The sequence below is a fragment of the Schistocerca gregaria genome, chromosome X (assembly GCF_023897955.1).
Source record: "Schistocerca gregaria isolate iqSchGreg1 chromosome X, iqSchGreg1.2, whole genome shotgun sequence".
NCBI lineage: Eukaryota > Metazoa > Arthropoda > Insecta > Orthoptera > Acrididae > Schistocerca > Schistocerca gregaria.
Window position 1 is genome coordinate 752818636 of NC_064931.1, and position 18384 is coordinate 752837019.

At 38.3% G+C, this 18384-nt stretch overlaps 1 protein-coding gene across 1 annotated transcript in view; it reads right to left on the minus strand.

The window, feature by feature from the left end:
* The window catches only part of LOC126298769 (mitochondrial-processing peptidase subunit alpha), a 114128-nt gene that overhangs the window by 34379 nt on the left and 61365 nt on the right, over nt 1–18384 (minus strand). Inside the window, exons 7-8 of the mRNA XM_049990222.1 lie at nt 11266–11550; nt 3691–3896 (exon numbers count right to left, since the gene is read on the minus strand). Coding sequence (XP_049846179.1) covers nt 3691–3896; nt 11266–11550 — 491 coding nt within the window. The remainder of the gene's footprint in view (nt 1–3690; nt 3897–11265; nt 11551–18384) is intronic.

Genomic DNA, 18384 nt, shown 5'->3' on the forward strand with positions numbered 1-18384 from the left:
ATGAATAAAAGGCATCCAAATGATGCAAACACACACTGACACATACCAAGTCAGAGGAAGGCCACAGCAAATCATCTCAATTGGAACTTTTGCCAGGAAAGAAATATAGAATTCCCAGACTGCCTCTATACTGATTAAAGAGTAGGGACCTACTTTCTCTAAAGCTATGGCATCTGTGAATGTTGACATAACAAACAAATATTTTGTGTCCTTGCACTTAAAGGTCATACTTGGGTGACTGCTATTTATACAGAATAACTCCCTCTTCCATATGCCTTGCACCATCAACAAACATCTGATAAGCAAAATATGTAGCACACTATCCACACCACCACTTACTCCAAACCAGTCCACTGGCATTACATATAATTTGCTGGAACAACATGCGAGATTGAGATATTGACTCTGCAGCAGAGTGTGCTCTAATGTGAAACTTCCTGGCAGATTAAAACTGTGTGCCGGACCGAGACCCAAACTCAGGACCTTTGCCTTTTGCGGGCAAGTGCTCTACCAACTGAGCTACCCAAGCATGATTCACTCCCCATTCTCACAGTTTCACTTCTGTCAGTACCTTGTCTCCTACCTTCCAAACTTTACGGAAGCTCTCGCAGAAGGTTCGCAGGAGAGCTTCCGTAAAGTTTGGAAGGTAGGAGACGAGGTACTGGCAGAAGTGAAGCTGTGAGGACGGGGTGTGAGTCATGTTTGGGTATCTCAGTTGGTAGAGCACTTGCCCGCGAAAGGCAAAGGTCCCAAGTTCGAGTCTCAGTCCGGCACACAGTTTTAATCTGCCAGGAAGTTTCAACATGCGAGATTAATCACATATTACATTGCTGAATTTTCGGTAACTTATTTTTTTCACGAAGCTGTAGACTAACTGTGAAATAAAAAAGACATAGGCAGAGAACTTGTAAATGTTTCTTAACACATACATGGTGATTTTCGTATAATAAGTTCATTTTGACTGCATTTTGTGAAGTTAAACTTCATGTCGCATGTATGAAGCACAGGGAACAAAAGGGTTCACCACAACCACCAAAAATCAGTAAGTCAGAGTGTATGGTCAAGATCAAACCACTTCTGTTGCTGAATGGGATCATCTATTTGCTACACACTAAGCATAACAAAGGTTCATAACACTCCAATTTTTTTGTTACCACATTCATCTACAGTCTAGACCCCTTGAAAAATTAGATTATCAAAAGAGATTCAGAGATGACCTGCAAAATTGTAAATGTAGCACAGAGGAACAGCTCCACTTATTTCGTCTTTCTATTACGTACTTCATACATATACATTAAATATCCACATTATTGTTCTGGCTGTAATTTTGTGAGTCATATTGTTCAGAGAATAATTTATACATGGGTGGTGACAACTATATTTTGTTTAAAGGAAGATTCAAATTTCACTTGTGGAAACAATGTGTGCTTAAAAATTCAGCCCCATAAATAATTATTTTAGGATTGACCTACTCCTCGAAAGCCCTATTTCTGTACTATGCAAAGAACATTTCATCTTTTTTTTCAAAATTTGGATTTCAGGGAATATTTTTACTAAAAATTTTGCATAATTATTCAAATTTTAAAAGTCAACCTTTTCAAAATTCCAGTGTTGCTGTCTTGTAGCTATAATTTTTCTATTTATAGAAAAATGTGTACTTTCATCACAAAAACATGTTACTGAAATTATCAAAGCATAAAATCTGACTTCCTAGAAAAATTTTGCTGGGCTTTGATAGAATACAGGTAGAAAATTGCATGCTTAAAAATCCTCCCCAGAAATTAGAACCTTAAACAGCCAATGTGAACGGTGCCACAGTTTGTCTAGGCTGAATATTTCTTGAGTATGGTTCCTGTTAGCAGTCAGCACCAAGTCACTGTCATGTACAGTTACTTGCCTGAAATCTGCTTTGAGTACTGCATGAGTAAAGTTCCATACAGTCAGTGGACTGCATTCAAAGAAATTGCTGCTCATGTGTAAATTAGACTTTTTGAAGTTTTAGTACACTGCTGACCTACTTTGTGATAATTTTGGAAGTTGTGATGGATGGGACAGTAAATGTGCTTTAATTGGAAACTAATATCAAAGGTGAAAACTTGAATATTTTAATTTTTTTAAGTACCTTGAAGTTCCAGTGTGTCACTGCACAAGAAATAGAAATTATGACAGAGGTAAGTAAGGTCAGTAATGACCCAAATTTATCACACATTTGTTTATTTAGTGTGTGAGCCTCATGGAAACGGTTTACAAAATTCAATAAGAGCATAAGAATGATGCCCTTTAACCACAGAGAAACAACTTGTTAGAAAGTCTTACAGCATAGGTTTCATGACTAGTCACAAAATTTACAATTTCCTCCATGATATTTTGCATAATGACCATTATATTAAAATTAAAGGAATCCATCTTAAACACGGGAGCACCAACAACTATTTTTCCCTTACATCATCCTTCGGTAAAATGATACTGGTACAACAGGTACCCTCCACACAGTGGATAGTAGCTTGCAGAGCAGAGATGTAGACATGGACAACTTTTACATTACTTGTCAGTGGTGAGTAATGAAACTACAAAGAAATTATGTCAATATATGTGCGGAAACTGTATAAGCCTTAAAAGGAATAGCAGCTGGCTTGCAACAAAAGAAGTGCAACCATTTTCCAAACATGATGGAATTCTTTTACCTTCAACTATGCAATTAATTCCATTTACTTTTCTTTTACTAACTGGTTTCCTATATTTCATCATGTCAAAAAGCAAAGTCTGCCAGCATGAAAAGCATTCAGCATTTAGTTCTTACTTCTTGTGAATGAAAACTGTCACCTGCATGCACCACATCAGACTGTCAACATACTGACTGCCTGCCATTCCCAATTCAGAATAAATTCTAGCTCATATAATGCCAGGTACATCGAGCTGACTGTTTTGCATGACTCCTTAGAACAGTAGATTTTGGAAAAAAAACTTTTCCATACTGTTGAGAACAAGTTTCTCATTAAAATATTATACAGTTCCTTACAGGCCAAACACAAACGCAGTGTTCAGAATTATGCAGTTTATCAGGTGGATTTGCACAGAATAAAGCTTCTGAAGAGGCAAAGGAAAATAAGTGTCAGCATAGCTCACAATACAAATAGTGCAATGTACAAAACCTGGCAACATTTGATAGTAAATCGAAGCAAATAGAATGCAGTGCATTGGTATTTAACACACTGATAAAACAGAGCTACATGGCATAGAAGAATCAGCAGCAAGACAATGACACTAAACAACAGGCAAATGCCTGAGAATTATAATGAGAATAACCTACTCACAGACTTTTTATAGAGCTTTATTGCCATCAGCAGAGCTATGGCCCAAGAAGATGCAGCTTCTGTGCTAGATGAAGTTGTCACACTATGTGGAAACTTGTCTCACGTTACTGTGAGACACTGCATTGTTTGCTTCCATGTATGAACCTCGGAAATTGCACTAAATGGAGGCTTACACGTTTTTCCCACATACCTGTGATTTTACAGATTTCGCAATAGATCAAACAGACTGCTCAAAAAATGTAAGAAATTAAAACTGATCATTCAAGCATTAAATTGGATATAATATTTAAACAGCTGGCTATCAGCTAAAAACTGAGTTTTTATTTACAAGCAAAAGTACCAGAATGTCTTACAAGAAACCACAAAGTTTTCTTACCTATTAAGAGCATTTATGTACAGCCGAGAATACATTCCCTTTCCAGGGCCACCAGCACTGAACGAGTTGCCTCCACCCATCATCAAATTTAAAACACACAGTGAAATGAAATCTGGATCTGCATATGGGAATGCATTGAGAGCAATGACCACATGTGCTAACTGAGGAAGATCCGCATTAGCATATGTTGGTATTTCACAGCAGTCCTGTGTACGAAAAAGGCAGAGAAAATTGAACAATAATGTACAACCAGTGTGTCTTTCATCTACAAGCTGCAAAATAATGAAATATCTTGCATACAAACATGATCAGAAGTCAATTTTAGATTTCAGTATTCATATTACCAATCTGAAACATACTTACAAATACATGTATTATTTGACAATATTCTTTAAAATATATATGTGGCTGAGGAGACAGCTCTGCAAGATTCTACACATGTGGAAATGAATACATTATACTGTAGCTCACATGCAACAACCAATGACCTTGTAATGGTATTACAATAAAACGATCTAGGGATATGAGAGACACAGCTATAGGATACAAAGGAAAGAAAGAGATAAATTACTGGCAGTACCAGGAAATTTCTGATTATCTTCAATTCAATGAAGAAATATAATACCACTACTCCCTTGATAATGGACGAGATCCTTAGAAGTTATTATGTAGCTAGTACACAGAGCTTTTCTGATAATGATACAGTCATCATCATGCCCTCACAACAATCACAGGAAAATAAAAAACCATCAGAAATTAAGAGCGTTTTTGGACACTACTGTTAGCTATCGCGCAGAGAGAATATTACGGGAATCAGCTGACAAAAATACATAAAACATAAATTATAATTTTAACAATGCCATCAGTTTTGCCTAACAGATTTAAAGAACTTGATATGTGGTGAAAGGACATGGTATGGTGCAGTAGTATGAGAACAGCATTCAAGAGTGAAGTCATTAATGCCTTTAATAGATTATTTTGATGTGAGCATAGTTAAAATATTTAAAATAGCATTCCAAGAAGTTACTAAAGTAACCTGATCCACTCCAATAAGCTTCAGCTTCACACACACACACACACACACACACAAAGAATATAACACACAAAATCCAATACGTAGTCAAGTGATAAACACATACAATTAAAATAATTATATAGTAGCTACAAGAAACTAACAGAGGGCTGTGACTGGCTGACAGCTAAAAGATTAGAAAAGGATGTTCGAATAATTCTAACAACTTTTGTATAAGGTTAGATTTAATGTAAAATTTAAAACATAAACAACATATCTTGCAATCCCTTAAAATAGTGATGTGGTAAACAATCTGCTGCCCTCTTGTCACCGTTTATTTAAAATATACCTCACAAAATCTACTACGCAAGCACTACAGGCTGGTGTGGCTTCTTATAGGAGGAGAAAGCCAGGTAACATTGGGCAGAGCCCTGTCTGGAGATACATAAAAATTACTGTATCTTGACTCAATGGCTGGGGGGTGGGGGTGTGTGTGTGGGGGGGGGGGGGGGGGGGGGGAGGAATGCTTCTTGTTCCTCAACTACAGCCACTCTTCCTCCCACTGACACATGACCCAGTACCTCAACAGGTAAGATCAATGCATGTAAGTGTGCAACACATTGTATTTTCTATGAAGACTCCTTTAGCTACTCTTTTTCCTAAATTTTAATGTGTCCTGGAAAACAGCAGTCTGACACATCCTGTTCCCATCTTTGCAGAGTACACACAATAGACAGCCTACGAGGCACTCAGAGAAAAACTAGAACAGGAATTTAGTGGGGCAACTATATCTTACTTATCGCAGAGCTATCAAGGTCACATATAATACTGTACCAAATACAGCACATTTACTTGGTAAACAAATCTTAAGGATATACAGGGTGTTACAAAAAGGTACAGCCAAACTTTCAGGAAACATTATACACACAAATAAAGAAAAGATGTTATGTGGACATGTGTCTGGAAACGCTTAATTTCCATGTTAGAGCTCATTTTAGTTTCGTCAGTATGTACTGTACTTCCTTGATTCACCGCCAGTTGGCCCAGTTGAAGGAAGGTAATGTTGACTTCGGTGCTTGTGTTGACATGTGACTCATTGCTCTACAGTATGCAATTTTTCGTGCAGTTGACGATAGCCCTAATGTCAGCGTCACAGAAGTTGCTGCTGTACAAGGTAACGTTGACCACCTCACTGTATGGAGAGTATATCAGGAGAACCAGTTGTTTCCGTACCATGTACAGCATGTGCAGGCACTATCAGCAGCTGATTGGCCTCCACGGGTACACTTCTGCGAATGGTTCATCCAACAATGTGTCAATCCTCATTTCAGTGCAGATGTTCTCTATACTGATGAGGCTTCATTCCAACGTGATCAAATTGTAAATTTTCACAATCAACATGCGTGGGCTGACGAGAATCCGCATGCAATTGTGCAATCATGTCATCAACACAGATTTCTGTGAAAGTTTGGGCAGGCTTTGTTGGTGATGTCTTGATTGGGCCCCATGTTCTTCCACCTACGCTCAATGGAGCATGTTATCATGATTTCATACGGGATACTCTACCTGTGCTGCTAGAACATGTGCCTTTACAAGTATGACACAACATGTGGGTCATGCACAATGGAGCTCCTGCACATTTCAGTCGAAGTGTTCGTACGCTTCTGAACAACAGATTCGGTGACCAATGGATTGGTAGAGGCGGACCAGTTCCATGGCCTCCACGCTCTCCTGACCTCAACCCTCTTGACTTTCATTTATGGGGGCATTTGAAATCTCTTGTCTACGCAACCCCGGTACTAAATGGTAGAGACTCTTCGTGCTTGTATTGTGGACGTCTGTGATACAATACGCCATTCTCCAGGGCTGCATCAGCGCATCAGGGATTCCATGCGACGGAGGTGGATGGATGTATCCTCGCTAACGGAGGACATTTTGAACATTTCCTGTAACCAAGTGTTTGAAGTCATGCTGGTACGTTCTGTTGCTGTGTGTTTCCATTCAATGATTAATGTGATTGGAAGAGAAGTAATAAAATGAGCTCTAACATGGAAAGTAAGTGTTTCCGGACATAACATATTTTCTCTCTTTGTGTGTGAGGAATGTTTCCTGAAAGTTTGGCCGTACCTTTTTGTAACACCCTGTACACACAGAGAACCAAAGGACAGTTCTGTAACATGATCTGCAACAAGCACCACTAGGTCCTGCAGGGTGCCAGAGACTTGGAAGTTGACAATATTGTATACATGTGATTGCATCATACAGAACTGCAGCCAAATGACAAGTGGCAATTCACACACCTCAACACAGAGGCTTGCCTCTGCTTCCAGCCTAACTCCAAATGGTGAACAGCAATGACAATTTTTGGATACGAAAGTATAAGCTGTGTATCTGTAGTCAAGCTGGGACTGCACAAAAGTTTGTAGAATTGGTCAAGATATATTCCGCCTGCTCCCAAGACCAGTGAGAGAGGTACTTTCTACCATGTTCAATGTGTTTCTGACTGCCCTTAATTCTCGAGTGAGCACGCCTATGTATCAAGTGCACCACACACAAATAAAATTGTTCTGAACCATTTCATTGTTTCACAATTGTGAGCCCATACCTACTCTTTCATTAGTGCTTCAGCTGATGAACAGTGGTAGAATGTGTTGTTATACATATAAATAAGCAGCAGTAACATAAAATAAACAGCAAGCTAGGTCAGAATAAAATTACAGTCTGTACAAGAAAATGACCCACATTAAAAGCTAGCACCACAAACCCACAATCAGGCAGGTGTCTACGAGATAATGAGTAATCAAATAAGCAGGTGGTCGGGATCTGATGCAATTGCGCTGTTTAATGCTTTGAGCGGGTCATTACTGCGAGGTAAAACTGTCCGTGACAACAGAGTGATATACTGAAAGTTTATTCCAATATTGTTTGATTAAACAGTGCTTTAGCTCATTTATGTAAGTTTATTTTATCTTTGTTTAGTTAAACTACGATTAAACTATGATTTTGCTCTTACATGTTTACCTTAGTAACATTAAGACAGCTATTCGTTACACATGTACAAAGTACACTGGACGCAACCGCTCGTGTTACAAAAATTGGCGCACCTGCTCGAGGGTTAAATCCATCAGGTACAGAACAGTTCTGTAACACAGTCTGCATGAAGTGTCACTAGGTCCAACATGGTGTCAATGCCAAAAGTTTATTCATGGTAGAATGTTGAATATTAACTTCACTGCAAGACGAGCAATAGTACAGAATTCTAAGAGACTGTGAAGTTGACAACTGACAAAACTTCTCACTGAATATAAAATTCAGAACAGTGTTCCCCATTTTAAGTGATTGGAAGTTATAAGTGATGGAAATGATTAAAACTGACACATACAAAAATATCTCTGATGAAATTTAAAACCCATGATATCTGCATGCTCCTCAAATTACTCGAGTCGTAACTGATGAGCAGCCACTGTAAAACTGCATGAGGAGCAGAATATAGAAAATTATTGCATAAACAATGAAAGCTGGATGGAAGACTGAACTGTACACTTAATATATCTGATTGCTTTAGGAAATAGTTACAATAAAACCAAATCACTGAGGAAGACCATTTTCTTATTTGAATCTCTCTGACAATGTTTGGAAAGGGCAGCCAGCAAGAAGATAAGGAAGCACCCTTAGAAGTACTGTTTGTGAAATTTTTCCATGGCTATTATATCTCAAAGTAGTGTTGTAGATACTTTCGAGATCGCAGACTCTAACTATGATGTGTAAGAAAGATAAATGTATTGCTGCCTCCAGTGTAATGAGGATGTCATGGATTTGTGATTAGTCCTGGGCCCACACATGAAGCATTTAAGTAGTTCTTTGGATTCTAGGACACAGGACAGATGCCAGTCGATTGCACATTCTAGTAGACAGTGAGCCACACTAAAATAATTGTTGGTCAATGTAGAGACTTTCTTTGGTTTCAAAAAGAGTACCAAGATTATCACACTACAAAATTTGTGGAAGTCTCCATATTTTATTAAAAACAGCAAGGAGAATTTCATTCATCTGTATTTTTGTAATATACTTTACAGCTTTCAATTCAGGGTGTACACGACTCGAGACAACCGGGAGATCTGGGAAAAACCCGGGAATTTTTTCATCCGGGAGAAAACCGGGAAAAACCAGGGAATTGTTTAGAATTCAGGAAATTTTTCACTGTTTTAGTTTTCAGTTAAATTTTTGTGATTTTGACTGGTAAGAACCAATACTCTAACGAAGGATATTATTGTATCCCGCTACTGTAAAATAATAATGCAGCAACAAAACATGAATGGGGGAAAAAAACCTTAAGTTGCAAAGGAAATGCGCCGTATACAACAACAAAACAGTGCTCATACAAGTGTCTGCCAACAGTAAAGTATGTCAAAGGCTTTAGGAACACTACAAAATGCTTTATAACAACAAATTGCCTCCAATGAGCGTGACGTGACAACTGTTTAAATTAGATTCATTTGAGCAGTTCTGGGTGGGCTCTTGTGCATGCGCGGTTGAGTCGCGTATGAGTAATACCTTCTCCCACTTCTGGTTACAGAAGTGTGCCTGGGCGCCACTACTTAATATTGCCCCTGTTCGGAAATATCGTAGATCCGGGGTAATGCACAGAGCAGTCCGAGTTGTGGTGGGGAGGTGGGTCGTCTCCACATGACCTGTGTTTACGTTCAGTGATTTTGTTGTGTCCTCTGCATTTATTGCTCGCATGTTAAATGATAACAAAACGGATTTTTGTGGCCCGGAGCTATCAAATGAATTAAAATACATTCGAATAATTACGGCAGGCTAAAATATGTTAATAGTTTCAGGTTTTATTTCCACCTTTCTGACAGTCAAGCATTAATCGCCTTACTGAACAATGAAGTTATTTTTGCCAGTTTGCTAAAGAGATATGGCTTTTATTAATCCTTTCTACTGAGACAATAAATTTATTTGAAACTAAGTGTTTAATTTCACACTATTGGGTAGTTTCAACTGTTTGCTGCATTTCAAGTGCACGTATGACATTATGCTATAATAAAGAACCAAACATGAGTACTGGTACTCCAAGAAAATTTACATACGGATGTGCATTTTAAGCCTAATTATGCATTTTAGTATGGTTCACAAAATCCTGATGCTCTTGAAGTATCCTTTGATGTCTTGTTTCTTTTATGACATAATGTAAGATCTTGTAATGTTTTACACGTATGAACATATGAGCTTCCTGCGTCATCGTAGCTGCGCAAGTGCGGTGACGGCAGTTAGCTGGCACTTTCTTGCAACTGCTGAAACGAATCTATTTCTAACAGGTCACGGGAAAATATTGTGAATGGTGGTTGGAAAAGCGTTACATTCAAAGCCGATTTCCTTTTATGGAAGATGAACTATGTGTGAGAATGTACGCTGAATTTCTTAAGTCACAAACTGTTTGATTCTGATTTAAAAATCAACTCTTTGAGGATGACCATTTAGAAGAATTTCGAGCCCAGAAGATCAGACATTTGCATCATTACTAAAAATTTTACTTGCACAATTGTGAGATGTATCGTAAAGAGTAACACGCACAAAAAAGATCAACATTATATCTGGAAGCTTAGCTTCTTTCCAACTTATTAATCCTCAAGACCAATATTATATGCGAATACTATGTATATTAATTTAAGCCATTAACTTTTCTTATTTGTGTATTCGCACTACTTAAGAGTGATCTTGCTATTGGCTGACTACATCATGTGTCCTATTGCTGTCATCAGCTGGTGAGATCACGTGAATGAGCTATGACGCTTACAAAAGTGCACCACAATCTTGATTTCAATGCTTCGGAAAATGACATGCGTTGTTTGGTGGAATTCAAATTTAAACATTCGTAATACGAAAATAAGCAGCGTACATGTTGCTGCACATCAAAGGGTGCCGCGTCCGGCCATCCTGATTTAGGTTTTCCGTGATTTCCTTAAATCGCTCCAGGCAAATGCCGGGATGGTTCCTTTCAAAGGGCACGGCCGACTTCCTTCCCTAATCCAATGAGACCGATGACCTCGCTGTCTGGTCTCCATCCCCAAACAACCCAACCCCCGACCCCACGTCAAAGGTCTTTCAAAATGTGATTTTCCCCCTGAGTTTCGTTTTGTAAAGTGCCGGGAAATTCCACATTGGTATATAAAACTATAAACATTCAAAGGATTGATGACTTTTACAGTGCCGAAGAAGATTTTACTGTCACTTAACACGGAAAAAAGTGTATTTTCACCTGGGAGAAAGTGTATTTTTAACCGAGAAACCCGCGAATTTTTTTTCCTTGTCCATGTATACACCCTGCAATTATTAACTGGTGCAGTCTCCAGCACCTTAATGCCAAAATGTTTTGGGACAGATATATCATAAACAAGGAAGATCAAGCTAGTGGTGCTGTCCTCCCACTGCTGGTGCAGTCAGTCAGTCAGTCTTTAAAGACAGCCAGTGACAACAACATCTAAAAGTTACTTTTGTTGTAAGATAGCACACAGATACAAATATCAAGTAAACCAATATATACATATACATACCCAAGCTAGACCACCAATATATTCTGGGGTAATCTCCTGTGCAGCGTATTTGCTCCCTTCCAATGTAAGATTCCTTTCTACTTCCCAGATTGGTGGCATATCCTGGAAGTATTTTTCAGCTGCTTTTACAGTAGTTTGGTGATCGACACCAACACCACACAATACCATTCTAGATGGTGTGTAGTAGTTTTTCATATATGTATAGATCAGTTCCTTCGTTACACTTTTTATGTTTTCCAGAGGCATTATTGCTGGTAATCCATATGTCTTATCCTTAAAAGCAGCCTGATAGGAAAAAAGAAGTGTTAGTGTAAATTAAAAATGGCAACCTATGTAATTTTTCCTGAACACTATTTAATCCTTGATTACTAAAGTCTCTTAAAACTTGCAATTGCAGTAGGGCATAAAAAAGGACATTTTGTACTTAATTTGTTATACAACATGCCACTGGAGATCCGATAAGTGTTATGCATAACCTCTAAATTATATGACTTCCTTTGAATAAAACTGGGCTAGTAACAGTGTAACAGTCTCCCCTTTCTAGTGTTCTAGGATTAACCAGCATGACTGTTACAGTTCCTGATAAGGAAAGGTTTGGATAATAAATTAAGATAAACAAGGTCTGCAAAAAAGTTATACTGATTTTGTACATAGTTCTTGTGGAATGTAAATAAACTGGATATATTGTCTCCAAGACAGTCTCCTTGGGAAGATGCACAGAATCAACAATGGTGAACTCATTTTTTGCAGCAGTGTAGGTGCTTGGTAACCAGGACTGTCCTCAGCTGGTCAGCTAAGTTTCTTTAATGCTCATTACTAACTCATAATTATGGTGAATTTATAGTCTTGAGAAACAAACAAAGGCAATGAAGGAAGATTAGTTGTTGACAACCTCTCAGCATCATTAGGGGTGGAGTACAAGCTCAAGTGTACATATGGGTGAGGAAGGAAGTAAACTCTGTTCTTTTCGAGTGAACCACTCCCATACCAGCTGCAATCAACATAGAGAAATTGGGATGAGAGGACACCTAAAACTTGATGATCAGATGGAAATATGACCATTGTTTCTCCTGAATGACAGCTGAATGGAAAATAGGGTTTTCCACCTGTTCTTGGGGAAGTAATTCTCTAATTATACCTCCTGGGTGTCAAAAACCCAAAACAGAGAGCACTTTATTTTTCATTTGCTGATTACCCCCTTTTACAGTCTTGATGAGTTAGCTGCATATTAATTATAATTCTGGTATTTTATTTTTGGTTAATATTTGGTAATCTAAATTGCATTGTTACTAATAAAGTGTCAAATCAAGGCTCTGTATAGATGCACCTAGAACTTTTTGGCGAGATGTTTAGTTTAATACTTTTCCTAGGAAATGTGTAAAATGCCTGGCTATTTTATAAAATGTGAAATGGACACAAGTAATGCATAAAATTACAATGAAATAACATCTTCAAACTAAAAATTTATATATTTAATCAAAGTTAAATTAAAATATGAAAATTGTCATAAGTAGGTGTGTGTGTGTGTGTGTGTGTGTGTGTGTGTGTGTGTGTGTGTGTGTGTGTGAAAATTTGTTTATTCTAAAGTAGATATGCTTTAATCTTTTTTTTTGACAATGCAATTGAAAACAGTTTTTTAGCAGTTACAACAAATGTACAATAAACAATAACTGATCTAAAATTTCAGTTTTTATATAATTCAAAGCTGTGCTACTTTTATGATTTATTTACAGCAGCAAACCGAACTGAAATGACATACTGAGTTGCAAATAATTTTTCTTTTTACATACAAACACTTGAGGTTCTGGCATTTATTTTTGCACACGCACTTCACAAATCCCTGTCCAGTCCCAGTAGATTGTTCAGTTATAACTACCTGAAAGATACTTCTTTTTTCACAGGAACATCTTTGGACTTTAGGAGAGATTTCTTGCATGCCGTGAACTGTGAACAACTGCTTTAGAATCATATCAACCATGACAGTCACAATGTTGTGAGCATCCACAAGACCTTTATCAATTTCTGGAACAGGTACTTCTACAGTACACCTTTTTTTCAAATGATGTGTGTGTTATATATATATATATATATATATATGTTGGAAAGCACTTTCATTTCCTTCGCCTTAGATTCTAAATTTTTCTTTGCCCTTGCTGACCAATAATGGCGTTTTTGCTATTCATGCAAAGGGAGCATGTAATACGCGTACCAAATCCTTCTTCCCCACTTGAGTTGAATTCTCACATATGATATGAATATAGCATTCACACAGTACAGACTGAACAGATGGAACAAATGAATTCTTTTTATTTCAGATACTTGAGTCGATGTTGAAGGCATAGGTGCAATGAATTCAAGATGGGCTCATGCCGAACATTCACTTACGTCTTCACATTTGCTGGCTTTTTCTAGTGAATGGACAATTTCTTCCAGTTTTCCTTCTCTTGTAATACCATATAAAACCTGTTGCAGCAGAGCTAATTTGTTAAGTCCAATTTTTATTTTACAGCCAAACAGAGCCTCATATGGAAACATCTTTAAACAATAATGACATGGTCAATTTTTCATTAATTTGATGAATCATAAAACCACACTCCTATTATTATTTCGTTCACTGTGCATCCATATTCTGCATGCATGTCCTAGTCTGCTCCTTCACTGCTTCCTTAACTTTGGCTATGACAGGTTTCCCAAGTGCAATTTTTAGTTGGGACCAGTTCACTTCTAAATATGAAGTAACTTTGTTGGCAAACTCTGTCGCACTGTCTGATCAGAGGATTGGCGGAGCTCCAAGATGAGTGAATATATCAATTAAGTGGTATGCTACTTCCTCAGCAGTCTGTTTCAAAGGCTTTGCATACAATAAACTTAGTTAGGTGATCTTGATATACTGGAATGAACTTATACTCACAATCTGGAGGAGTTTGAAAATCAATTTTATTACTACACTTCCATAACTCTTCTGCTACTGCCACCAGGGCCCACAGATTTCTACAAAAAGTTCTAAATCATGATGAGTTATATTAACACCTTATCCTGTCTCATCCTCCCATGGCCAATAGCAGAATGGATCTCATAAAGTATATTGAACATCTCACCATCTGCTACATAAAATTTTATTGCATCACATATTTCATATAGTGATTGTACTAGTTTCCGTGTTACCAATAATTATGACATTGCTTCTTTTCCACAGGCTTAGACAAACTTAGGCATTCCATAAAATGCTAGATTTTCTGGCAACAGTATCACCTACAGCCACAGATTCTCTTCTGTTGTTCCGATTCTGAGAAAGGTGTTTTTGGAACTACTTTTGCAGCTATATTAATCTTTTATTCATTTACTAAAATCTGACAGACAATGGTGAGACCTACAGTCAGTTGCACCCACAACCATTTTTATTGTTATGTTTTGCATCAGAGTGCACAAGATCCGATTCATCTGACATATTGATCAGGTTTGTACTGCTGATGGTTTTCAACTGAAAAATTAATCTGTGGACAGCTTCTGGCCTTAAAAATATGCCTTAACTCTCTTGAAAAACTGGCCCCTTCACAAAACACACATCAGATTAAATTTTTTAAATGTTCCATCTGCAATGTGACCCATTGTAGAACAAAATATGATAACGGACTGTTGGTCAAAATTGACTACAATCATTTTTAGAGTACACTAAAAACATTAGAAAAGCTCAAGCACCAAATTGCTGAACTGTTGAGTCATGGACGAGCACATACAAAAGAGAGCTAAAACTTGCTAGTTTCTGGCAGAAATCCTTTGATGAACTAGTGTGTGTGTGTGTGTGTGTGTGTGTGTGTGTGTGTGTGAAGACATGGCATGAGAAATCTGTTCGTGGACTAGGTTTGGGGGTTAATGCCTGTCTGTGAAGCCCCTCATGAGACCTTCACAATACTCCATCCTTCAGCATACTTTGCAAGGAAATTCTTGTCATTGCAGATACTCTGTCCTTCAGTATACTGGACAACAGAATTCTTGTCACTGCAGATATGCCATCCATGAGTGGCCGGGATGTATAGGAGAGATTTTTTAGTTGGGAGGGTTAACAGCTGGCAAACCACAGGTATTATTTGTGGTTAGTGGGTTTAATATGGACAGAGGTGTGGACAGAGCCATCAGAGAGGTGGAGGTCAACATCCACAAACATGGCACATTGGTCTGAGGAGACCCAGTGAAGTGAATGAGAAAGACATTGAAGCTGTGGAGGAATGAGGGTAGGGTGCCCTGGCCCTGAGTCCAGATGATAAAGATATCACCAATGAACCTGAATCAGACAAGGAGTTTGAGATTTTGGGAAGCTAGGAGGGTTTCCTCTAGATGGGCCATAAAAAAACTGTGCATATATAAACCTGGCTACCGGATGGCCACCACAGAGACTAACTCCGAATCATTCAAAGGGCGGGGGGACAAACAACCAGTCACCCCCTGATAATACTATGCCCGAATATATGAAAAATCAGTGAACATTGTAGGATGTGGAAGTGTCTAGAGGATGTGCTTCTTCTTCTTGAGCTGTTGCAGTGCTGGATCAGCTTGTGGTCTCTTAGTAAACGCTGCCCAACATAGACACAAAGTCAGGAGTTTGAGTCCACTCCTCCCTCTATGTTTCAAATTGCATTTCACCTGACTGATAAAGATATCACTCTGGTGGAACATCAAAGATAATTCACTTCATTTTCTGAAAAGTCAGTAATAGCAAAAATTATCAGAAACTATTCCCCTAAACATGCAGTTGGACCACCTCGACCTAGCCATATTTCACCATATTTTCTGTTGAGATGTCTCTGAACCGCACGTAAGAAGTGAGGTGGTGCACCCATCATGCTGAAACAACATTTCTTGACAGACATTCAATGAGTCCAAACAAAAGGCATATACTCGAGCAACGAGCAGTGTGAACATAGTATTTTGCACCTGGTGACTCAAAAAGAGTGTTGGATACTACGAACTCCTCTGCAGGGGTATGTCCATTGCAGATTGCATTTGTTGCCAACAACTGAGACAATTTCCTTTTACAGTGCATTAAAAACAACCAACAAAAATCAAATTTTTGGAGCATGTCCAGTGGTTGTACTGCAAACATTATGAGTACGCAACTCAGCTTCTTCATAATTACAGACACAGAATACATTTTTCTTCATATCTCTGTCATTGGCACTATCCACAAAAGAGACACAAACAAATGCACACTCATAGGGAGACTATGTAAGCTACAAATATCAAAGTTCCAAATCACGAAAGGCTACTGTGCACGAAACCATATGCACTGACCAACAATGTGGCTTCAAAAAGCTGTTGAAAATTAAACCATGCAATTTCATTCCAGCTTCTGCTAAAATGAAACAAGAAGCAGCTGTTATCACAATGTGCAACAAGGTATAACAAATACTGACAGTAATGTTTAGAGTAAGCAATCTTCAAGCAAAAATAACATTCAGTCTATAAATACTGAAAGAATGACAGGTATCCTCTATTCATTATGATTACAATATACCCGTTGCTGATGCTTTGTCAATAAACGTGAAAAGCTTTTATGCTGAATAGCTTTACAACATGCAGTACACTGAAACAACAACAGATTCAGCAAGCTGGGCATGGCGCTGTGATTCAATGCAGTACCTGGGCACAGAGTTATTAATTTAGCCCATGATGTTTTCATATGAATGATACCTCTAGGGCTATCACAACATCCACATGAGAATTATTGAGCTGTGATGCAATGGCATAGGTGGGCAGATGGTTCTATAATTTGCAGAAACTATCCACACTCCGCAGATTCCTAATGCCAAGCTGCTGCTGCTCCTGCTACTACATCAGATTAAAACGAACACTTAATTTCTGCATGTGAAAGCGTGCACCCTCACAAATAGAGATGTAAATTTATTGATTAACGTTGGAACAAAAATGTATTAAATAAAAAACCAAATGACTGTTGGGTACTTAATGAAAAGGAAAGCAACATTTGATACAATACTACATAAACAAATACTGCTAAGAGGTCAAACAAATGAAACAAAACAAACGGCATTAAATATTACTGTAATGCAACGGAAAGTTAATTTTACTAAACTCATGTTATTCCATGCTATGTTAATTACATTCTTGAGACTGTATTAATTCTGTAATATATTTAGTATAGACAGTGTACTCTTGAGGTTGTGACACACAACAAGTGCAGCGTTAAACAATGCTCAATGGTGCTGCATCGTGTATACATTGGCTGACCAGTGGACGCTGCAGCTGTTGCTAAGTTATAAACGGAAAGACATCATCTTGGCTCTTAATGCAGTATGAGGACATCATTATTTGCAAATTCTTCAAGTAGCCAAACAGGGATACTATTCACAGATCCGATGGAGCAAGTGGAATCAGTATCACATAATTAGCCATGAAAATATTAACCACTGATACACTGTCTGCTCCATTTTGATCTCAAGAAAAAAACAACCATCTCACAAAGTAATATGAGGTGATACCATAATTCATGCAACATACAAGAGAGAACTAATGAGCTTTCCTGTAATCGATAACAGGTCTCAAGTACAATCTTGCCACATCTCAATTTTTTCAGGTGTACTTTGAGCACCTAGATTTAGTGGTTTCTCGAACAGGGGTCAAGCCTTTGCATCAGCAAGTTGACGCAACTGCCGCCGTGGCCAACCTCCGATAAGGAATTGCAGGCATTTCTAGGTAAAGTTTTACCAGGCGCATCCACTGTTGCTCAGCCCCTGCATGCGCTTTGCATAAAAATGTGCCTTTCTTCTGGTCACCAGCTTCTGACCGAGTGTCCACTTGACTTAAATCGAGGCTTCAATCTGCCCTGTATCTGGCCACTTTTCAGATGGGTCAGCATCCATTGTTGTCTACAGATTCCTCTTGGCGTAGTCTCGGCACAGTGTTGGCGCACAAATACGGAGATGGATCTGAATGACCCATTGCTTCCTTCCAAGATATTAACTTCCGCTCAGCAGTGGTATTCTCAGATTGAAAAGGAAGCTTTAGAGATTGCGTTCGACCTCAAGAAATTCCTTACGCCATAATATACTACAGCTTTTGCATGTCCGTCACTGTGGGACTTCTCACACCAAACCTTTGGCCCGT